Below are 26226 nucleotides of genomic sequence, written 5' to 3'. Positions count from 1 at the left end.
TTTTCAAAAAGCAACTCCGGTGATAGATCTTTCGCCGTCAGTGCTCCGAAGTTATGGAATTCAATATCAAATTCTATTAAAAGTATCTCAAAACCGAACTTTTTAATCAAATATACAACTGATTGAATACGGTTCTAGCTGTGTTTGTGTCAGACTTTGAACATGTGTAATAAATAATGTTCTCCGTTTTTTGTTTATGTCTTTTATGGATTAATGTGTTGTGGTGATTGTTGTAATTTTATATTAGTTGTACTTATGTAAACCTCCCGAGAGCAGCTCGCTGAGTTGAATTGTTGGCGCTATAATATAAATCAATTATTATTATTATGAAATGGACATAACTTGTTATTTATTATTCACTTATCATGGCAGTTTCATGCCAGAGTATAAAGGGGGGTTGAATGGCCGAATGGTTAGCACGTAAGCGCTGTATCATAAGGCCTGTCATTGAGTCAATTGGTTGTACGTGACAAGGAGTAGGGTCGCCTGTCCAACCTCGTGGGTTTTCTCCGGTTTCCTCCGACTGCTAAAGACCCATATCGGATCGTAACTTCCTGGACCATGACCCCCGATTGTATGAAAAATCGCGTGTTTAGCTTGTGGTCCCTCTAGAGGCCACAATTTAGAAAACCTTTCGAATATTTTAACGTTACATCATAATGACGGCTGGGTTCGAATTTCGTGAAAATCGGACCGAAACTGCCGGACAAAATTGCAGCTCCTCCATTAGCAAATAGTGAAATAATATAGTACATCAAGGTTGTGGACCCTCTAGAGGTCACAATTTTGATCCAATTTGGGTGAAACTTTATGTTTATTACACAAAGATCTCGGTTCCTTTCGATAATCGCGCATATCGGAACGTACTGCCTGGATTGTGACCCCTGATTGAACGAAAAATCGCGTGTTTTAGCTTGTGGAACTAGAGTTCACCATTTTTATTTAATTTTTTTTAAAATCACTAATATTTGGGACCTTGAAATTGACACAAATGAGTCACAAGGCATAAAATAATGTAATGTATATAAACTGATTTTTAAATCAGTTATTTTCGCAGAAATACACCGGAAGTCTCAATCGTCTGGGGTTGGATGGCCGAATGGTTAGCATGCGCGCACTGTATCATACGGTCTGTCATTGAGTCAACTGGTGGGGTTTCGATTCCCCGGTTGTACGTGACAAGGATATAGGTCGCCTGTCCGACCTCGTGGGTTTTCCCCGGGTCCTCCGGTTTCCTCCCACTGCTAAAGACCCCTACGCGCAAGCGAATTATTGAAATAAAATTGAACCATGTGTTAGTCCCGAAATGACCTAGTTTGTGTCGAGTGGACGTTAAACCCCATTTCTCTCTCTCAATCGTCTGGTTAATCTAATCTACATCAATAGTATCTGTTGCGTATGCTCTCCAGATTAGAATATGACGTGACTGTTTGACATTTTTACCGGTAAAATCACATCAATGCTGATTTAAATTGACAAATCATCCGTGTTTTCAGTGTCGAAGACTTTGAATGATATTGAGTTAGAGACTTAGCTACTTTAAATATATCACCCGACAAAATGGCTGCTACTTGTACGCAGATAATGTAAAAGTATGCAATACCAAAGTTGTGGACCCTCTAGAAGTTTATCCGATCTTGATGAAAATTAAAATATATGTTTATATCTAAAAGAACTTGGTTCCTTTGGATATTCGTGCATCGGACCGTATCTTCCTGGATTATGACCCCTGATAACACAAAAATAGCCCTTTTCAGCTTGTTCTCTGTCCATCTCTTGCAAAATGTGAACATATCTTGCATGGCAACCGTGGGATTAAATTTAAAACCGGCATTAATATAGGTGACGTTTTTATTAAAATATAGGTTTGGTATATTATTTTATGATCGATTTGAACAGTTTTCCATGAAACATTGAATTAATATCGATTTTATAACAGCAGGTCCGATATTTTCTATGAATGAAATGAATAGAGTCATATTTATGACTTTTAACAGTCAGTCCTTAAGAAACCTGTACATTGACATCCCAATTTCTCATCACCGGTGACAATCTAACTGGCTACAGTAATGGCGATTTTCTTTTCTGCGGTAATTTTATCTTTACTCTGTGTTTTCTATGCATTTACGTTGTTGTTTCATGAGATGAACGTTGGATGTGATGTAAACTGATAAACGTATTAATCAAATTGGATGGTGATCTGCTGTACAGTTGCACACATAAATTTTCCGAATTAGTATGTCGTTGACAAAAAATCATGTTCCACAGTGCAAATATACTCTTCAAAAAAAAGGTAGGGGATATTGAAATGCAAATACCTATGCAGGTTGCGATATGATAAACAGTCATGGACACTTGACATGCTTTGAGGGTATGTTCACAGATGAAGAACTTATCGCCCCAACAGAACCACTGAGTTGCACATGCCACACGCAATAGCGCCATACACGTAGGAGGGGTTCATTGTCAAATTTGACACTTCAAGGAAGGATTGATGGAAACTGCCGCTTGCTGGTTTATCTATCCATGTTTGCTTTCCTATCGGTTCTTGCATACGATTTACTGTTTAGCGTATCTTTGCTTTAGTGTGTTACGTTTAATTTGATCGGGAGACGTGTTCGTCGACGTCAACGTCAACCGACAACACTGCAAGAATTGGCCGTGGTACTGCAAGAGGAGTGGGTCAGATTGCCCCAAGTCGTGATCAGGCCCGAAACCAGCGGGGGGGAAGGGGGTGCAATGCCCCCCTGAAAAAATGTTTTGCCCCCCTGAAAAAAAATTGCCAACCATAGCTCTAAAATACCTACTGTAGACTATACCGGGTGTGCCCTCCCTAAAAACTTCACTGCCCCTCCGCAGCCAGCAAGCTGGCTACGGGCCTGGTCGTGATTGGACGGTTGATTAGGAGCATGCCACGACGAATTGCTGAATGTCTGAGGATTGGTGGATCAATTACTCATTAAGAGAAAAATCAAAAACGTCCATTTTCACTTTTGACGGTGTATCTTTTTGCGAGTGAAATGCGTCCGTCAGATAAGCCGCCCATATGAACTGTTTTTATGTTCATGTGTAGGCAATTGGCCTGTTATTAACATACACAGGTTACCTCTAATAAAACCAGCAGTGCATTTCCGCAGTTTTGTTTCTGAATATCCACCACTTTTTTTGAAGAGTATATATTGTTACCATATAATCTCTAGATTATCTTTCCGGTATTGGCAGGACTTTTCGGGGTAGTTCCCCCTTGTCATTGGTACAGGAGAGGGGGGCCTGATAAGGGACAACGTATAGTAGTTCGGATTAGACGTAAACCCGAGGTCCCGTATACACATGGTGTGCACGTAAGAGATACCGTGGCAGTTGGAATTCCATATAATAGTAGGACGTAGCGCCGCTGTCCGGGAAAAATTTCCCTCAGAGCACACTATATGGCGTATGCCCGTCTTCATTAGCCCTGTCCAGAGCCAAACTGATGTCATGGGCGTCATTTTGTTACCCATTCTTATACGTTGCAGATAGAGCCACAGTACAGCGTGTGAACGATTTATATGTTTTAGATCTGGACATGTATTTTTATGTTCACCCAAGTGTATGGGGTAGACAATAATTTCAATAAATCACAATATGTACATTTGTTGACAATATTTATTTATTTTTTTTTTTTAAACATTATAAATACCGTACCGCAATAATCCAATATATCGTTTTACTACAGATTAAATCGAAAGTATCGAATAATGATTACCTTTGAAATTACAGACTAATTTTTATTTAATTTTTATGGTATGTTATTACACTGCGCCGAACTAAGTTAGGGTATTTTGTTTGTTTGTTTTTTGGGGGTATAATTATATCTACTGAAAAAGAATTATTTGCCCCGGAGTTAGAAATTGGAATCAGAACAGTTATTTGATAATATCGCTTACGAATATGGACGTAACAGACCATAAACATAATTATACTTAGTCATACATGTAGTTTGATGTTATTTTTGAAATATTTTCTACATTACATGCGCCCGTAGTTAACATCTACAAAATAGAGAATGACCAAATGTGCTAATGTATATCGCAAGGGTGCATCGGACATCTATGAAAACCATTTCATATGAAAGATTAGTCCTGACAACCCGGGGTCAAATGTCAGTTTCATTTATTTTGCTTAAAAATTGACAATTTTATGCTTGTCAGAAGTTTTACCTTTTTCAGGAATATAATTTAAAGAATTTAAACTTTTAGGATGTACATCCTACGCTACCAACCACCATCAAAAAACCTTGTTTTGCAGCAATTTTTTTTGCGGTTGATCCCGTATTTTTCATAAATTGATTGAACTATATTTTTTGCCCAGGCAAAATTATGGTGTAATTAATTAGACTAATGTGATAGAAATGTAGAAAGAACATGTATATACTAAACCTCGTGTCACGGTTTTTCTTAGTACATCAGCCCTGGACTTATTTCTACACATGAAAGGGACTGTGAGACATTGTACATAAATAAACAGCGCCTGCTTAATTAGCTATTCTCCATTCTATAGTAACTATGTTCATGGTACTCTTTTATATGAAGGAAATATGGGAGTCAAACGATTTGAATACTTTTGATTTTTTCTGGATGTATTTCTTATCTCCCATTATACGTTTAAAATGGTTGGCTAGGTGACCAAATTTGAATTATTTCTTTGGTTGTATTATGAAACGATTATAATTTTTTTTATGTTCAGTAACTGTTGTGATTGTCTGATCTAGGAAATTACTGGGGAAAAATGTAATAATTCCGATAACTTATGTCTCCGAAGAAAATTCAATTATAGGTCTTCTGACATTACCAACGTTTGTTCGTTTTATCTCATTTGGAGACTGTCTATTACATTAAGGGTGGTCAAAACCAATAAGCAAATTGACATAACGAGCATGACATTACTAACATGTAATATTTCAGGTTGACACAGTATTCACAAGATGGCTCACGTGCAGCTATATCATTTTTATTATAGAACATTTCTAACAAACGATCACGCCTAAAAATGCAGCTGAGTGTCGCTCGACGTTAAAATCTATATATATATATTTGTGACTGTCGTTTGTCTGTCTGTCTGTTCGGGGTTGGCGGCTACACTAGGTCTGCCCCGAGTCTGAAATTTGGGGTGTAGGGGTAGCTCGGACCGGGGAGTAACATAGCCCAGGTGGCGTTAGTCTACCACTTCCGGTTTCGGAGTTATGACCCCCGAGCGAAGCCGGGTGTCCTGCTAGTAAATCATATTTTAAACTTTTTCTTGTCACATCGGCCGTCCTAACCGAACTTCTATTACAGGGGAGTGTGACATCACAAATTCAAAAGAGATAAAAAAAAATGAAATGAAATGTTTTTAATGGCCTACTTTTCTGCACCAACTGGGCTAATGAAGATGAGCATACGTCATGCAGTGTGCTTTGAGGGACATTTTTCCCGGACAGTGGCCGAACGACCTACTCATACATTAGCGCTATGAGCATGAATGTAGAATTAGCGCGATATAAATGGACTTATTATTGTTATTATAATAATAACCGAGCGACTAGACACTGTCCTTGTCAGGCTGCTCCACTTACAAGGGGAAAACCACGCTGGAACTTTCTCGGCCAACACCGGGAGCGAACCCGAGATCTCCAGGCTAGCCAGTCAGCATCTTATTTACTGAGCCACCATGACTCCCTAATTCAAAACAAGGTCAATATATACATTTCCAGGCGTCATTGTATTTTAAATGGACACTGAGGACATCAAGGTAGAGATCAGGGGCCTGTTTCACGAAATTTTAACTAAAGATAAAATCTAAATTTTAGTAGATACTTCAATTTTGATTGGCTAAGCACTAAAATCAATCTAATATTATCCAATCAAATTACTAAAATTTGGATTTTTATCTTAGTTAAAATTTCGTGAAACAAGCCCCAGTACTAGCAATCCTTTCGGCGTGGTAAAAGGATTTCCGGGAGCTAAAAGTCAATGACCGAAATATTTCCTATCTGTCGACCTGGACGTTCCTGGTTAAGTCGTTCTCGGTAATTACATAAAAACGTGACCCACCGTTCTACTGTACTAAAACAAAACATTATAGGGTGTCAATTTCTTACGTTTGACTGCTTTGGGGTATTGCCAAATGCAATAATTGGGGATGTAGAGTATTTGTGCAAAGTGATAGCCAAGAAGAAACATACGAGTAAATAGAAGCATTAATTTACGTCGTTGTTCAGAATGATATTATATTAGAACTGTCAGCTCTTTATCTAATCTTCCATAATGTATCTTTAATGAAAGAGCATTGGTAGACCGTGTGCGGAGCTGTGAGGGTTGTGGTCGAAGACCCTGTAACATGTTTGTGAACACACCCTCTATACGCCTACACGACCACCCCCACCCCATCACCCTTCGCCTTTTAGGTACCAAGTTTATTGCGTTTGTGAATGAATCTCAAAGACCATCTTTTCGAAAAGTAAAGTGTTCCCCACGACCCCCATCACCTCTCCTGGTATGAATACGCCTATAATGGCCACCGTTGGTAATTATTAATCGAATTGTATAACCTTCCCCACCACACCATGAAATAACGGGGTCACGGTACCTAACAAGAATATTACTATCCGAATAGTTCATCTCATTATATAGGGAACCGCGGAGACTCAGTGACTAACAAGGTGGTCTCGGGTTCACTCCCGGTGTTAGCCGATAAAATTTCTCGGGATTTTCCGGTGTGGTTTCCCCTTGTTAGTGGTGTAGGATGGAGGGCCAGACATGGGCAGTGTTTAGTTGTCCGGATGGGATAAAAAAAAATGAGGTCCCGCGAACCCTTGATAGTTGGAATTCGAATACAAGTGGGTCGTAGGCTGTCCGGGCAAAAATTCCCTTGCGCGTTGTCGCAATAGCACTGAGTCGGTTAATGACGAGATTCCCGGGCTATATAGAGTGAAAATAGCACAATTACACTTTAAATGTTGAACTGGTCCGTGTTTTTACGGCACCAACTGAATTTTGATAAATATTTTTCACCGTGTTTTAGTTAATAATTGACAGTAGAAAAAACATGTGTCTTACTATATAATCCCATTTATCAAGTAAATATATCTCGTTAAAAGTGAGAATTGATGGAATAATAAATGTTAAAGAACTTCGCCATGTTTCGAGTTACAGTTATTGATGTAGATCAATTTTTATTGGTGTGAGGTAGTCTATAACTGTAATTTTTACACGTCATATATAAAAAAAGGAGAAAAAAAAGAGGAAAGGGTGGTTTATTCCAGTTACATAATATATATTTCGTTTTTCTTTAAACATACATTATGGGAAATTCGATAACGAGTTGGCAGTTCTCGCGTTAATAGTTAAAAACTAGATAATGTAAAGGCAATTTGCTGCAAATTATATTCAAATTTATCCACTATGAACCGAGAACTAAGCGATTGAAATTTCCGCCTAGCCTCGATCATCATTACTAAAAGTCAATATGATAAACAGCATAGTCTGGATTATCCAGTTAATCGTTAAATCGTGAAGGAAAGTTATGCAATAAATCGGTTCATAATGCACTGAAGATCGCATGCTAGAGATGCCATCTAGAGTTGATTATGGTCTGGATAAGTTAATTAATGTCTAATTAAACATGCATTATGCAAGAGCTAAATCTGCCTATTTCAGGTCTTTCTTTAGGCCTGAAATGTTATCTAAATTATTAATTAGACATTAATTAACCTATCCAGGCCATAATCAACTCTAGATGGCAGCGCTAGCCTGCGATCTTTAGTGGATTGTAAGCCGATTTACTGCATAACTTTCCTTCTCTATTAAACGATTAAATGGATAATCGAGACTATGCTGTTTATCGTACTGACTTTAGTAATGATGACCGAGGCTTATGGGAATTTCAGTCGCTTAGTTCTCGGTTCATAGTGGATCAATTTGAATGAAATTTTCACTAAATTGCCTTTACATTATCTAGTTTTTAACTATTATAGTGAGAACTGCCAACTCGTTACCGAATCTCCCATAATGTATCTTTAATAATTTAAATAACATTTCAGGCCTAAAGAAAGATCTGCAATAGACAGATTTAGCTCTTGTACAATGTATGTTTAATATCTGAAAAGTAAAAATGGTAAAAACGACACATTGGCGTCACCAATGGAACTCTAACGTCATTATTATAGTTTCGTATGTCATCATATTATTATGAATATAGTTATGTGTGGTGTTGTTCGATTCGTATGTGATGAAAATTTTCTGTAGTGCGCAGTATTTTTTTATTTTTTTTTTTACATTTTTTTTTCATCATTCTTTCTTGGGTTATAAACCTTACATAGTCGACATTCATGCGATTGCTTTCTCCTTTCGTTTTTTTACGTTGCTAGTGGAGCTATCGCTTATTTTGTGGATTCCTAATAGTCTATTTATCAATTCCTGAAGGTTAAAGCGGCTAAACCTTTAACTCTGACCCGATGAACTTTCACCGTATTCTCCAATTTGCTCGAACTGCTAAAGATCCCTGAGTGAACGCGGCACGCCCCCCCCCCCCTCCCCCACAGACACTGGTCATATTATAGCACTAATTGACGGAGAAGGCTCTCCCTATACAATTATTACTGTGTCAAATATAGAACTAATCATCATGCATATCCTAACACTGACGTTATCTATACATGTTGTAAAATGTCCGACGACGACGAGCTGGTTTCAGAAAACACAAATTCACATCATTTATATATGAAGTCCGAGGAAATCGACAATTATATTTTTGATCCTTTGATCCACATTGAAGAGGTTTAGTCATTTAATGAAGATTTAGGAACTACCTATTCAATATAATAGTCAATACGATCTATTCAGTTTGACGCTTTCCGCGCTGACCTTGCTTCATCTGACCTAGTTTGTAACCCTCCTCAAGATCCAGATGACCTTGCTGTCCTGTACAACACGACGCTGCTCACTATCCTGGATCAGCATGCTCCAATCGTTACAAAACAGATTATACCTCGACCTGGCATTAACTGGTATAACACCGAGGTACGCGATGCAAAGAAAAGTCGTCGTTTGGCTGAACGGAAATGGAGGTCTACTCATCTTGAGGTACATCGGCAATTTTATATATTGATGAAAGAGCCAGAGTATCTAAAACTATCAGAGAGGCCAAGTCACGCTACTGTCTTGAAAAACTGACTGAAGATGCCAACTCTCTTGATAAGTGTCATTCCTTCATGAAATCATTGCTTGGTACCAAATCCACAGCCACTCAGCCACATTCAGATGATCGCGAGAAATTGGCAAACTCTTTCTCTGACTTTTTTGCCTCAAAGATTGACAAAATTAGAAAGGAGTTTACTGATCATGGAGTCCTTAGTGATACAAATACGTGTATACCCGTGAACTTGACTGGTGTCGTGCCACTCAACGAGTTTGAGAGTTTTAGTCAGGATGACATTTTAAAGATCATCAAATCCGCCAACAAAACGACATGTCCACTTGATCCGATACCTTCCAAGCTACTCATTCAACTGCTCGACATTCTACTTCCTGTTATTACTCTATTAGTCAACTTAAGTTTAAGTACTGGATGTTTCCCATCGGTGTTCAAACAGGCGGTGGTGAGACCACTAATCAAAAAGGAGTCTCTTGATCCCAATATTCTCAAAAACTATAGACCTGTGTCTAACTTGTTATTCCTTTCCAAAATTGTGGAAAGAGCTGTAAATCTCCGTCTTCAATCCCATATCTCGAAATATGAGTTGTTGGATAAGTTTCAGTCTGCTTACAGACCCCACCATGGCACTGAGACCACTGTGTTGAGGGTCCTCAACGACCTACAGTGTGCAGTGGATACAGGGAATGTAGCATCTTTGACTCTTTTGGATTTATCTGCAGCGTTCGACACTGTGGACCATCAGATTCTATACAATAGACTTAAAAACCAGTTTTGGATTTCCGGTACACCGCTTTTATGGATCACATCATATCTTAGTAATAGACATCAAACAGTTCTACTTGGTGAGGCTAAATCTCTACCGTTTAAACTTGACTGTGGCGTACCGCAAGGCAGTGTTTTAGGACCCATTTTCTTTGTTCTTTATACAACCGCTTTAGGGTCTGTGATCGATGGCTATGATCAGAGGCACTACTCTTACGCCGATGATACTCAACTCATTGGTGTGTCTAGTCCTATGCTAATCAGAAATGCCTTACAAAAAACTACTGACTGTTCGCTGGCAGTTAAACAGTGGATGAAAGCGAACAAACTAAAGTTGAACGACGATAAAACAGAGGCTCTTTTAGTAGGTTCATCACAACAACTCAAGTTACTACCTGATCTTAAAATCACCATTGGTAATTCAGAAATAAATTTCTCCAAAAATGTTCGAAACCTTGGAGTGATTTTTGATCCTTATCTGACAATGGACGCTTAGGTTGATATGGTATGCCGTATATGCTACTATCATCTACGCTGTATATGCAACATCAGAAACTATCTCACTGCTGACGCTTGTAAACTACTTGTGAGATCACTTATTTTATCAAGGATTGATTATTGTAATAGTTTACTCTATGGAATCCCACAAGCACTTCTAGCCAAGATCCAAAAGGTTCTTAATACTGCAGCCCGAATAGTAACAAGGACACATAAGTTTGATCACATCCAGAATGTGCTGGCTTCTTTACATTGGTTACCTGCTGAGGCGCGAGTCAAATACAAAATACTAACATTAGTGTATAAATGTCACAATAATGCAGCTCCTCAATACTTATTTGAACTCTTATATGACTACAACCCTATTAGATCACTTCGCTCTCAAAATAAACAGTCACTAGTTGTTCCAAGATATAATTTGAAGTCATATGGGTATAGGTCTTTCAGTTCAGCTGGTCCTAGATTATGGAACGAACTTCCACAACAGATCAAGAATCAACAAACTTTTAATCAATTTAAATCCGCACTAAAGACTTTCCTGTTTCAACAGTTTTACCAGTAGAGCCATTACAAAAAGCGTTTTGAGCATGTGTCAACATGGAGAAGACGCTATATAAAACTTCATTATTATTATTATTAATATATATAAATTTAAATACGACATAAATTAGCATAATTGATCGAGGAATGTCGTTTTTGGATTATCTGTTGTGATTATACTGGTGATATTTTTCTATAAATTGTTCAAGAGTGCGCGCTTTTGTGGTTTCTGTGCTGCTTGTTCATTATTTTACACTTTCTGGTTTGTGTATTTGACCTTCTATTGGGAGGTCAGGATTTTGAGGGTAATAAAATTTGTAGTCGAAATGGGACGTAGTCGAAATGGGAGTGAACCTCGCCAACGACAGGCTTATTAACACCCTCCTAGATACTAAGAACTGGATAAAAGTCTGGATTGATTCATCGGCAATTAATCCATAATCGCAGTATGAATTGCAGTCAATGTCAAGATGTTGACAAGTTCGCCTTGGACCAGCATATATAAGGAATAAAGGATGGTATTGTCCGGCTGTAATGAAATGAAACCCGAGAACTAATTAAAGGTACAATGTTTCTTTATATACATAGAAATACTAATCTGGTCATTCACTTTTTAAAACTATTTAATTTGATTGGGTATTGTTTACCATCATTAGCACTAAAATCGTCTTAATAATTAAGTTCACTGTTTAAAGGATCAGTATTAAGATGACTAGACCTCTTTGATCTGGCAAAAAAATAAAAAAATAAAAAATAAACGATTTTATGTAGTGAATTGTTTGATGAGATTACGATCCGTCTTCCTTGAACATTTTCCGTCTAACTGTAAGCTAAACTTTTAACAAAAGTAGTAAAGTGACTTCCCCTTAAATCTTTTTCAACATAAAATTAATCGTATAGAGCTTTTCCCATCATTTACCAATTTTACACAAGAATAATTTATTTAAATCAAAGAGATTTAGCTCTAATCACATAATTACTTTATATTAATTTATGAAACATGACTTTCTCAAATATTTTTTAAATAGTATATATTATGGATTAATAACGACCTAAAAAATTTACCTATTTGTTTGCTTTTTCCCCCCCGTCTTCATTAGCCCAGTCGGAGCAGAACAATAGGACGTTAAACCCCATTTCATTTCATAGCAAAATATATAAACACTTATATTCTTCTTACAGGAGAATATGCCTTTCGTAAAGAATGTGCTGATACCATTAAAAGTCAGTTAATACTACTGTATTATTAATACAGCAGGAACAACCGTAGAAGCACTAGCCCAATAACGCCCTCATTTCATTCATCAACTGGGCAATATCGACCGTCACGTGATACGTGCGTCATGCGCAAAAAAACTGCGCGTGATTCAGCTGATGGCAGCTGAAGTGCTCGAAATGCTGGATATCGTTGACAACACGGAAAACAATTAGGCGCTATGAATTTGTGAATTTTAGTCAGGGTCATGTCCCAAACTTCCAAAATGTCAACAAGAAAACAACGAGGAGACTACGATGGCAAGATAGCCGGACTATATGATCTGGAGGACACAATCGGTCGAGGCCATTTTGCCGTAGTGAAGCTTGCAAGACATGTCTTCACTGGCGAGAAAGTAGCGGTGAAAGTCATTGATAAAACAAAATTAGATGAAGTATCCCGTGCACATTTATTCCAAGAAGTTAGATGCATGAAACTTGTGCAACACCCGCATGTTGTGCGGTTATATGAAGTGATTGATACTCAAACAAAGTTGTATTTGATTCTGGAATTGGGCGATGGTGGTGATATGTACGATTATATTATGAAACACAAGGCAGGTCTCCAAGAAAGTGCTGCCAGGATATATTTTAGGCAGATAGTGGAAGCTATTTCCTATTGTCACAAACTTCATGTTGTTCACAGGGATTTAAAGCCAGAAAATGTTGTGTTCTTCGAGAAATTAGGAATAGTTAAATTAACAGACTTTGGTTTCAGTAATATGTTTAATCCAGGGAAGCAGTTAGAAACATCGTGTGGTTCACTTGCTTATTCAGCACCCGAGATATTATTGGGGGATGCTTATGATGCTCCTGCAGTAGGTAAGATTACACCGAGATTTATTTAACTACCTACATCCAAATTATACATTAACTACCGTTATGTGCACCTACTTTGATGTTAATTATGTTATTGTTTATGTAATAGGTAACAGGTGTTACCCATAGCCATAGGTAAGTTATTTATTTCTAGGTAATCAAATGAAGCCATACAAGGTAATTGTCTAATCTTACAATACAACTAAGTGTTTATTGTCCACTTATCAATACTGCCCTAGTTATTTTAAAAGGTAACCTTACACTAAACATAGATTATATAGGCACGATAGCCTGTACAGTGTAACTGTAAGATCAATACAAAAGGTTGAATATAAATTAATATCTTTTAAAGACCTGATACAATGAAAAGAAACTAGTGTACTGGTTGTTTACACAGTAAGAAAAATGGATTATCAGTCATGGATATCAGTCACCACCTGGAAAAATACTGATTTAGAAAAGTACAAAATTAAGTATGAACCAGGATGCTCAGGATAGAGACTTCTTCGGCACCACCTTTGAATTCTGATGTTATTATTATTATCAATTTATCAAGTCCATAAATCGATGAGCAATTGTGGTTCCCCCTTGTCAGTGATGCAGGACGGAGGGTCTGACGAGGACAGTTGTCTAGGCGTCGGATGAGACCAAAATCTGAGGTCCCATGTACACATTGGCGTGCACATAAAAGATTCCTTTTACAGTTGGAATTCAATACAAGAGTAGGCTATGGTGCCACAGTTTGTTGTTGTTTGTATTTCAGAGGAGAGCCCAAAAAAGGTCCCCTCAATCAACGAATTGAAAAAATCGCTCCCCTCAAAAAACTCTCCCAGTTTTGATAAGAAGAGTGATTTAGAAATTAAAGAGAGTGATCTGATATTAAGGAGAGTGATTAGTTTACTGTATGTGCATGGGAAATGATTCTAAGATCAATGACTGCATGTAATGGGGTCATTCCTGGTTTCACAAATGATAATAAACCCACAATAACTATGTAAAGGAGAGCGATTTTCAGTTTTAAGGGAAGGGAAAAAAAACTCCCCTCGGTCAACATTCAGGTGAGCGGCAGGTGCTCGAGAGCGATCGCTCGCCTTAAAAAACAATGACTGGACCACTAAAATAGTTACCGAACAGTTTTTCTTTGTGATAATGCGTTCTACATTTTCAAACCAATTTTCTTATACTTATAATGTACACAAGCCACCATGACACCAGCCAGGTGAAATCTCGCCACATATCGCGACACATTAACCATGTCCATTGCTTCCCTTATAAGGCCCTGTCCCTACGCTTTGTAATTACTATCAGAGAATATGGGAGCATCACAAATGTTATAGATTTGCCAAATCAAGTTGGCAAGACGCCCATTACATCCGACTTCTGAACAACATAGTCAATAATCAACTTTTGTTCATGTTTGAGCGAGAAATTAATACCTCCGTAACACACAGTCTATTATTGTTTCGGACATTTTTACCCACACTAAAGTCATTAGCATATGGACATGAAGGCTGTATATGGAAAGTGACGTATGATCACGTGAGATGGAGTGCACATGCTATTTCGGACTCGGCGGACATTTTAAGTTGGATAATGAATAGGAGAGAAATTTCGTGTAACATTTGTGTTTCATCAAATCATATAATTATGCAGTAAGATTTCACCTTTAACTCAATGGGAATAGAATTGGTTTACAAATGTTGAGCTGTATGTGCAGTACAGTTAGGGATCCGTTTATGTGTAAATTAAGGAAGCTACATGTATGTATAGGCCAGTAAACTTTTTGTAGTCATTTGACTAAATAAAAACTTGCTCAAAGGAACTCCGTAGGACGAGCCACTACTGTGCCTGGAGTAAGGTGGAAGACTTCAATAGTGGAACCCATTTCTAGCTGTGCCAATGAAGATGAGGTCCAGTCCAAGTTTCATGTCGATTGTGTACACGAATTGGCGGAGCCTAATAAAGGCTTTTTTTTAAAGAGCTTCGCAACAAGACGATTCATTATGCAATGCAACCACTGCCAACCCAACCAAGTCCTGGTTCCAAAATACATTGCTGGGCATTCACTAGAGCTACATTGCACTAATGCAAAAACACTGCACTCAAGTTCAATTTAAAAAGAAATAAAGTTTCATGTTAAAATAAATTTGATAGAATTTTAGAATACTGTTCAATATAATTAATGGTGTTTGACTGTTTGTTGATACACAAAATCGGTTATCTACAAATATGACATGTATTTAATATAACTAGCAAATCATACTAACTACACTTGATTAAAGTGCATTTATAATTTTTATCATTGTCCTTGAAGACCTTTTTATCCCCTTATGTTAGTCTTTGAATCACTTCAAGAAATGTTCATATTAATTAAATGATATAGCTTTGGTATTTTAAGAAAATAGCAATAATCATACCTGTATGTAAATTACATGTAAATGAAGTGATTTTAACTGACTACTCTTCTGCTATGTCTACCCTTCCTCTATTCTTACAACATCCACACATTGTTTGGCAACAAATGTAAGCTTATAAGTTATTCCTGGTACCACATTACATTACTGTTAGTATGGTAATTTGATTTTAATTGATGTTACGTATTTTTATTAAAATGTAATCGAAAAGTATGATCATACTTTTCGATGAAATACTGTACATTAATTGTTTATTTACGGAAAGTTACAACTACATGTACCCACGGAGAATGGCGGAAATTACTAATGTTGAAATGTACCTGTTGCAGGTACATGTAATATTGACATTCGGGTTCGTGTTATACATGTACTTATGGAAAGGATATGTTGACATAATTACTTGCATTATTTAAAAAATTTATGACCTTTTCCGGTGACCTTTAAACATTATAGGGACTTAATGAATTTGGTACCATTGAATTGATTTCACGCTCTACATTGCAGGCGGACTGAGGCGGTTTTGCTGTGACTCAGTGGGTAGGGTGCTAACTTTAGGTCCTCTAGGTTCGATGCAAGTTTCTGCAGAGAAAGTTCCTTAGGATTTTTCGATGCAGTTTCTCCTTATCAGCGGTGCAGTTTCTCCTTATCAGCGGTGCAGATGAGAGTCAGGGTCTGGCAAGGAACAATGTCTAGTCATTCGGATGGTACAAAAAACCAGGGCCCCATGTGCAGATTTTGGTGTGGGGTACATGTACATAAAAGAACCCTTGACAGTTGGAATACGGGTACTAGTAGGCTGTAGTGCCGGCAAAATTTCCCTCATAGCACACAGCATAGCTTGAGACCGTCTTCTTTTATCCTCTGGATGTAAATTGTAGCAGAAAAGCAGAATGTTAAACCCCATTTTATTTCAATTTCACAGTGTAGGACTTCTGTCTGCATCAAAAGTGACCTGCATCAATATTTTCACTGTGTCAATGACTCAATTTTGATAATACACAGAAACTTGCCCTGCAAATTAAATCCCCCCATCATGGATGGTAGCATGAATTTGAGTATTTATATGTGTAGCCATCTTGAAATTGTGATGGCATATCAAAAACAAAGTCTGTCAATCGATTGTCCAATGAGCAGGAGCAAGCACGCCAAGTGCATACAGTGTACATGTACATGTATTATGTACATTTGTACTTGGATTCAATGAATTGGCAGAGCTTTAGCCTTTTATGATCAACAAGATGAATAGTGCTTTAAAAAACAGTTCCAGGTCCAAAAATTAAAATCATACATGTAGTACAATATATTACAAGGAATTCCCATATTTTTTATTGAATTGCTGTAAGAGTTCTCTGGACTCAGGTGTGATTATTTTTATATTGGGTCATGCATGGAAATATTTTTACTTTAAATTACTTTATGATAAGAAATATGTTCAGTTGGATCACATCTGTTCGTGGAGTTACAGAATAAGCTTATAATATAAAAAATCAAGAAAACAACACTTGGTACATGTACAATACTGGTTCAAATGTAAAAAATAAAGAATACACAGTACTGGTACCATACTTGTAGAATAAAGCACAAGACGGAGGTCTTTCTTCCCCAGCATAACCGAAGTTAAGGACTTTATCTTGCTTATAAACCGTCTTATGTTAATCCCAGAAAAACCTCATACATGTATGTGCTATTTTCTCAAATACATACAAATATCGGAAAAGACGGTTTACCCAATATATTTTCCCAACCGTCAAAAAAAATTATATATTGTATATCAGCATAGATGTCCCTTCTTTGGGAAAATATTCAAAATGAAATCAGTATATCAAATTATGTGATCAACATGTCCATTCTGATAGGTGGTAAAACTTCTCATTCTCAACTTCGAACTTGAAAATCTGCTTTTAAAATTGACAGGTTGGTAAAAATTCCCCTGTATATATCCAAAGGTACCCCCGACTTTCAGACCGCAAGTTATTCTGGGCATAGAATATACCCCAAAGAGATTTACCATTATAGGTTTATAATTGAAGATAAGAGACAGAGCATTCTTCATCTAACCTGCGTATATATTGTGACAACCTTGTCATCATTTAAATTTCAGATATGTTCACTACTGGTTCAGTGACCTTCAAGTGTCAGTTGTCATTAAATGTGATTCGTTGATGTCGTCATTCATATACCCTTCCTTATGATTTAAACAATTTGCATACGTAGGTTAATGTCAATATTTTATGTGAACCTGTTTAAGCTTAGGTACAATGTACATATTCTTTGAAGGTCAGAAAACCACTATATTATTATTACTAAGAAAATAAATAATAACCTGATGTGTACTGTGAACACCTACTGTATATTCATAAATCAAAAAAAATTGACAATCAAGATTAAGCTTTAAACATGTACTTCAAGTATCAATTAAATCATCTACCTGGATAAATTTGTAAATCAAAACCTCAATTGTTGTCCTCTGCCTTTATCTGTCTTTGATACACACGTACATTGTACTCGGTTTCAATTGAGGTAGAATGTTCAAACTTGTAAATATTTATTAGGTCGGGTGTTAGGTAGGTGATGAGCATTCACCACTATAGTTAAGAAGAGATAAATAATTTGATTATGTTTGATTGGTTGAGACTTTGGAATGCAAAGACTTTAATTTCTATGTATATGAAAGTGATAAAACCTGAGTATAGTTTCATTACATTAATACATGTACCTCGACTAGGTTTGCTGATGAGAATTTTTAAGTAGCGATAAGCAATTTGATTGGATAAGACTTTGGAACACAATAAATGAATGTCTTGACTTGGTTCATTGATTAACATTGAGTATTTTCTGCTTGCTTGATGCTTTACAAAAAGATGTGCAATCATATTAGCCTCACTGGCCTCACTGGTTGCTTGTTTAATTGTAGTCTATAGTGGGTGTGCGTACATATATATACTTCATGTATAATAAAATACATACAAGTTACTTACAACTGGAAAATATTTGAGTTATGAACACCAATCATTAATTCTATGTAGCTACAGTGTATTAATACATTCTATTGGTAGTGTAATGTTAACATCAGTAAGTAAAGAACGGTAAACTAATTATCTTAAAGGTAATCTATTTTTAGTTTCACTGTTTAATATAGACCATTGTAATTCTTTCACACAATATGTACCGGTACAGTAAAATCATGGACCTTATATTGTACATGCATGTATTATATAGTCCATGGCATGATATTTAAAATTATCCCAAGCCTAGGGAGTTGGATGGCCGAATGTTTAGCTCGAATGTTTAGCTCGTGTGCGCCGTATCTTAAGGCCTGTCATTGAGTCAACTGACGTGCTTTCGATTCCCCGGTTGTACATGACCAGGAGTAGGGTCGCCTTTCCAACCTTGTGGGTTTTCTCCAGTTTTCTCCCACTACTAAAGACCCTACTCGCAAGCAAATTATTGAAATAAAATTGAACCACAATGACCTAGTTTGTGTCAGTGGACATTAAACCCAACCTCTCTCTCTCTCTCTCTCTCGCTCTCAAAATTATCCATAGTATAACAAATTTTGAACTTACATACATGTACATGTATCTAGATGATTTCACACCATGGAATATATTTTTCTCTTGAATTTTTTTTTTATAATCAGATCAGCCTTTGCCTTTATATTAAAATAGAAGAATACATATTTTTGACCTTAAATTAGTTTATGATCTGGCTCCTGTCTTGTAAAATATGCGTACCAGTACTTACAAATACATGTATGTTATCTACACGTACCTGCGTGTTACTGTCCAACTGACACTCAGTACTACATGTACATCATGCACTCTGACTCAATTTACAAAATGTTGATGGCATACATGTAATGATAGATGTACAGGTATTTGTGTCAGGTATATTTTAAGGTGTAACAGTATACATGTACAGTGTATCTATCTTTATTGAGTAGGCCATGTCTATAAAATGTATGTGTGGAAGTACAGGTTGTTGGAAGTGGTAGTTCTATCATTATACCGGTACATGCACATGTATTTCTGTACTACCAACATGTACTCTTGTGTAGAAAAGGAGTGCAGATGACATACAAACAAGATATTTGAAGGCTAAAAATAGCTGTGGGCGTTAAAAACAGATTTTTGGTTTATTTAGGGCACAAGCAATACAGTATATTTCTATTTAATTTTCTATTATCATCTAAACTTATCTGTTTCTATAAATGTCCAATAAGTTGCACTGACATTCGAATAAGTTATCATTACCATTCTTCAAAATACATGAAACCTAACTACTGTAGACATCTTATTATACATAATCCAACCACAGACCTACATGTAATTAGCAGAGTTAGGTATTTTTATACGTCCACATTTTCATGTGGACGTATATTGTCATCGTCCCTGTCCGTCTGTCCACAATATGTTTGTGGACAGTATACAGGTCACAATTTTTATCCGATTTTGACGAAATTTGAAACAATAGGTTTATATCCCAAAGATCTTGGTTCCTTTAGATATTGGCATGTATGTGACCGTAACTTCATAGATTATGGCTCCAGATTCTTTGAAAAAATGACGTTTTTAGATTGTGGACACTCTTGAGGTCACAATTTTCATCTGATTTTGATGAAAATTGAAATGTTTGTTTATTATCCAAAGATCTTGGTTCCTTTCGATATTTGCACATATCGTATAGTAACTTCCTGAATTATGACCCATGGTTGTATGAAAAATCACGTTTTTAGTTTGTGGTCCCTCTAGAGGACACAATTATTATCCGATTTAAAATAAAACGTTCGAATATATCACCGTTATAGGTACCGTAATGTTGCTTGAGTTCGAATTACGTGAAAATTGGACCAAAACTGACGGACAAAATGGCCGCCCCTCGTATGCAAATAGTGTAAAAAATATGGTATATTAATGTTGTGGACCCTCTAGAGGTCAGAATTTTGAGTTATGTTTTTTTATGAAACTTGAAATACATGTTTACATGTATAACCCAAAGATATTGGTTCCTTTCGATATTCATGCATATGGGATTGGAATTTCCTGAATTTTTACCCTTGATTGTAAGAAAAATCACGTTTTTAGCTTGTGGTCCCTCTAGAGGTCACAATTTTTATCCGATTAAAAAAAAACGTTTGAATATATCACTGTTGTTACACCCTAAAGACGGTTGCATTTGAATTTCGTGAAAATTAGACCCAAACTGCCCGACAAAATGGCCACTCCTTGTACGCAATTTTCAAATAGTGTAAAATTATGTACATGTAATACCAATGTAGTAGACCCTCAGGAAGTCACAATTTTTATCCGATTTTGATTAAACTTTACTTAAAATATACATGTATCTTTATATCCTAAATATTTAAGTCCCTTTCGATGTTTGGGCATTTTGGACCATAACTTCCTGCATTATGGCCCCTGATTGTACGAAAACTTGCTTTTTCTAAAAGCTTGTTCTCTACCCATCTCTTGCAAAATGTGAGCATATCTTGCCTGGCAAACGCTGGTTAACTCTTGTGTTCATTTAGAAGTAAACACCACTAAAAAATGTGTAGAATTTGTTAATTGTAAAATGCCTACGGCTACATGTATCTCAGTGAGCTCTTGACAAATTTGTGTCAAATTTTGTAAACAGTCCCAGATGTACATGTAACTATCTAACTGTCAAATTATTTTTTTGCCTTGTTAATTATATATTACTTGTTGAAACAGATTTTATCACCAATCTGTCCATGTAGTCATGTACTGTATGTCTAATGTATATTGAAATCTAAAAACAACACAAATTTAATAAATTTACTTTAAAGAGTACATAAGGTGAAAAACCTTATATAGCCAGTGGTTACTATACATGTATGCACTTTATGGCAAGTTAACATCAATCTGATTATAATTAAATCAGCTTTTTTCACTCAAAGTCGCAAATGTAGACCTCCCATAATAACGACTTTGCAAATTATCGGAAACACTCTTAATCAACGCCCAGGCAGGGGTGCACAATTTCACTTTTGAACCACTAGCCCATGGGCAGGTTTCATGACAAAATTTGCTAGCCCTACAGAAAAATACACCTGCCCTGAATATAAAAATAAGGTTGTTTTGTTTTTAATTTTTATTAATGACTAAACATAAAAATAATAAAGTAACAAATATTTAAGCATCAAAATGTTCCAATACTGTCTCAACCTATCCATATTATCATCAATAATGTATTGGATGTTATAATTGTAATAGACAGCAACAACCATAAATGGAAGGATAAAAAGGAAAAAAATATCAGAAAAAGTTTGTGTTGTTCTATCAGTCGTTTTTATAGCTATGGGTTCAAATTACCCTTGCAAACTCGTTTTTTCTCATTCAAGCGTATGCTGTATTGAAAATCAAATATTACAATACAAGATAACTAAATTAAACTATACAATATCAGTGCTGTCTCAAAAATGCCTATTAACTCAGTCAAATAACTATAGCCTTCTTTCGGATCATGCGATTTACGGACCACTATGACACAATGTCATTCAATCTACCGGTACCTCTCAATATAGTTAACATTTTTCACATTTCTGCCTACAAAAAGTATATTTTAATCAGAAAATCAATGATTCGTTTGGAAAATCAAAGTGTGGGTATACATAATTTGTGAAACAGGGATAATTCTAACAGTACCACCGGTCGTGTGGAAAAGTGAGCGAGAAGACACGTGATGTAAAAACGCTATATTATTACGGCGTTTGCAATCTTCGTGAAATGAACACTTGGGAGTTAATAACAGTATTTATTGCTATTTATTTATCATTAAACAATAAAAAGCCGTGAATGACAATAAAAGGAAGACATATTTTCACAATATACATAGAGAAAACAAAATTGCGGTATCTTCGGTAGGGAATGTTGTCATTCGACAATACTCGTTAATTTTAGAAAAGTTATTTTTAGTACTGGAAGCTATTACCGGTAGAACTATCGTGTGCTTAGTAAGTTATTCTGACTGAAATTAGTCTATTCGGCTATTATTATTGCGCGGACTGGAACTAAAATGCTTTAAATAATCACAAAGTATTGTTCGATCACGAAGTATTGTTCAATTCCAAAGAATTTCTGTCAGAGAAAATTGGCCTGTCCGCGGGCGGACGGAATGTGAAATTTCAGCTGTCCAACAGAAAAATTAACCTGTGTTGGGCATGGGAATTGTGCACCGCTGCCCCCAGGTGCCAGTGACGTCACAGTGACCAAATGCATATTAGGAATGTTTATTCCTTAATTATCTATATACAGCCGGTGTGTGTATTCATTAAAGCCTGACTGATTCCTTAATTCACAAATTAAATAAAACAATTGACTGGGGAATAATTTATTTTAATTTAAGATCCAATTTAGAATTTGTTTTATAACGTTTTGCCCTCTCTTCTCACGATAGTGATTTTAAAACTGTGTTTTTAAGTGACTTTTTGATAGATTCCCTCTACTATCGTGTGCAGTCCAAAATTTGAGATACATTTCCGTCAGAAGAGTATTGTGGTTCTAATTTCCCCAAGTAAAAGAGTACAGGAGTAAAAAGATGTGGTCATGCAAAATGTATCATAAAAGTCAAACATGATCGAAACGCGATTGGTAAATGACGATCCGTTATCAGAGTAGCCAACTGTATCTCGTTTTCCTGTAGCCATCATACGGCGACTTTCTTTCTGAATGTGGATTTGACTTCATTACTCTGAAGTAGAACATAAAAATGAAATACGAAAAAATATCTCAATATATGTTAGAATTAACAGTACAAATATATTTTGTTGGTAACCATCTAAATCAATTAACAACAGATTGAGAAGGGTCATCTAACTATCTTTGTGTATTGATAATAAAGTGCCAAGTATAGTGTCAATGATATCTGTTATTAATCAATCCATTTAAAGTTGCACAGACATGGGGTCATAAATTAATTTACACCTCAATGTGGAATTAAGAATGCTGATAAGGTAATTATCTTTTTTTAGCCGGCCAGATTAAAGATTTCACTCTAGGTGGAACTTATAAGGGTACCCTACGAACAAACAAAAAAAAATTATGAGGGAACTTTTCTACAAACTTTTCTCCACACCACTACTAATCATTGAATCGACAACACGTTAGTTGTTTATAATTATTATTTACCCAATAATCAATTAGCTTTGTTCACTCTAAAATAATCACATTTGTCTAATCTATATCCAACCTTGTATGTTTTCTCCAGGTCCTCCGGTTTCCTCCCACTGCTAAAGACCCCTATGCGCAAGCGAATTATTGAAATAGATTTTTTAAAAAACATGTTAGTCCCGAAATGACCTAGTTTGTGTCGAGTGGATGTTAAACCCTATTTCTCTCTCTCTCTGTCTAATCTATAACAATGCAAGACGATAATTTGGTGATTATGATTAGGCCAGTCACGTGTTAATTGGACGGTCAATAGAACATTGTCAACTGGTGGCGTGTAGATAGACAGTGATATATTGTACAGACAGTGGGGGGATCACGTGGCTAAGTGGGTAAGACGCTAGCTCGCTAGCCTGGAGGTCGGGTGTTCGATCCCTGCATTGGCCGAGAAAGTTCATCCAGATTTTCCGGCGTGGTTCTCCCTTGTCAGTGATGCAGGACGGAGGAGCTGACAAGGAAAGCTGTCTAGTCGTTCGGATGGGACGAAAAACCGTGTACACATTGGCGTGCACGTAAAAGATCCATTGGCAGTTGGAATTCGATATAAGAGTAGGCCGTAGTGCCGCTGTCCGGGCAAAATTTCCCTCATAGCACACTGTATGGCGTATGCCCGTCTTCATTAGCCCAGGTTAGGAGCAGAACAGTAGGAAATTAAACTCCATTTCATTTCATTTCATGTACAGACAGTGATATATTGTATTGATAATGTACATTGTATACTATGTGTAGTCCCTGTGACGTCACCAGCCAATCAGCCAGATTAAGGTCGTAATTGAAAAGCGTTCTGGGGTGTTGGATACTTAAACGTTAATAGCCAAATTAATTTTATTCAGAAGCAGATCGGTGTGAACTTGCTATACATGTACGTACCGAAAAGTTTTTTTCGACCATGTTATGTCCACTTTAAATCACAATTTTGTTGGATTTTACATGCAATTTTTATACGCCCACATTTTCATGTTAACACGCATGAAGTCACAATTTGTATTCCATTTTAAAAACTGCTGGACCAAATAGCGGCCCCTTTGTGCACAAGTACATGTAGTGTAAAAGTATGTATACCAACATTTTGGACACCCTAGAAGTCACAATTTTTATCTGATTTTGATTAAACTTGAAATATTTGATTATAATACAAAGATCTTGGTTCCTTTCAATATTTGCGCATGTTGGACCGTAACTTCCTGGACCATGGCCCCTGATCGTACGAAAAATCACGTTTTTAGCTTGTGGACCCTCTAGAGGTAACAATTTTTATCCGATTTTACAAAATGTTTAAATGTATCCCCGTTACACCCTAATGACGATTGAGTTCGAATTTTGTGAAAATTGAACCAAAACTGCCTGACAAAATGGCTGCTCTTTGTATGCAAATAGTATAAAACTATGTACTTGTAATACCAAGGTTGTGGACCCTCTAGAAGTCACAATTTTTATCTGGTTTTGATGAAACTTAAAATATATCTTTACATGGTACCCCAAATATCTCAGTCCATTACAAATTTCGCGGATTATGACCCTTGATTCAAAAAATCACTTTTTTTTTAGCTTGTTTTCCATCCATCTCTTGCAAAATGTAGGCGTATCTTGCCTGGCAACCACTGGTTAATCTTATCTATTTATCCTGTAAATTTGGTTTAAAAAAAATTGCCTCTTTCTAAAGATTTTTGCAAAAGAATTAATCTGTCACTGTTCAGTGTAAACTTCTGTTGACTGAACCATTTACATGTAACTATCAGTATTTTAATCGTAGTCGGAGCAGTTATAATATGTTGATTTGCAAACTGTATCACTCAGCCACATACATACATGTATATTAGAATCTGGAAATGGGTTCACAATTCAGTGGAATGCAGTCAACTCATTGATTTCTCTACTGAATATCACTGTGGTCCTAATTCGATTGGTTTGTCAAAAATGTTTCAAAGATTAGATAGTGCCAGAAGAGAACTAGTCATTTCAGCAAGCATAAGTTATTTTGATTGAACTACACTTTGAGTGACAACTTTTTTCCTCCTCACAACCATTTATTTTGGTTCAGAAAGCGAACTAGTATTTCATTCTATTTGATCAAGTACATCCAGTCTGTTCAGATGTACATGTACATGTAATACTGCCCTCTGAAACCGCTAAGACCAAAAGCCATAACCTGTAGGTAGAGCCATGAAGCACTGAAAATATTATTAGCTTGTTTAAACTGAATTCTGTGTTGTATGGATAAATAAATATTTTGTGTTTTTCAGATGTCTGGAGTTTAGGTGTTATATTATTTATGTTAGTATGTGGTACCCCACCATTTCAGGAAGCTAATGATAGTGAAACATTAACAATGATTATGGATTGTAAATATAAAGTACCTAGTTCCATTTCCACAGCTTGCCAACAGTAAGTACATGTAACAACTTCTACTCAAAACCGTTATGAAAATTGGGTTAGCTTGTACGAAAATTATAAAATTGTTATTACTTTATTTATCTCAGACACATAGAGATGATGGTGTGAAATTATTTGTGAAAATCACATTGAAACAAAACTTTTCACAACCAGCGAAGATCTTAGATGTATTTTTAAAAAAAGAA

The 26226-nt window shown here is 36.3% G+C and overlaps 1 protein-coding gene across 8 annotated transcripts in view; it reads left to right on the top strand.

Annotated features, from left to right (window-relative positions):
• Positions 1-12333: 12333 nt before the first annotated feature.
• Positions 12334-26226, top strand: part of LOC126816546 (SNF-related serine/threonine-protein kinase-like) — a 36621-nt gene continuing 22728 nt past the window's right edge. For all 8 annotated transcript variants that reach the window (XR_008787510.1, XM_056099502.1, XM_056099500.1 and 5 more), the window contains exons 1-2: positions 12334-13050; positions 25891-26032. Coding sequence is in view for 7 of the 8 variants with exons in the window: in XM_056099502.1 (XP_055955477.1) it covers positions 12438-13050; positions 25891-26032 (755 nt within the window). In the remaining variant the exon portion in view is untranslated. The remainder of the gene's footprint in view (positions 13051-25890; positions 26033-26226) is intronic.

The sequence above is a fragment of the Patella vulgata genome, chromosome 3 (genome assembly GCF_932274485.2).
Source record: "Patella vulgata chromosome 3, xgPatVulg1.2, whole genome shotgun sequence".
NCBI classification, from domain to species: Eukaryota; Metazoa; Mollusca; class Gastropoda; family Patellidae; genus Patella; species Patella vulgata.
The sequence above is the reverse complement of the archived record's forward strand: the minus strand, read 5'-3'. Positions and strand labels throughout refer to the sequence as shown.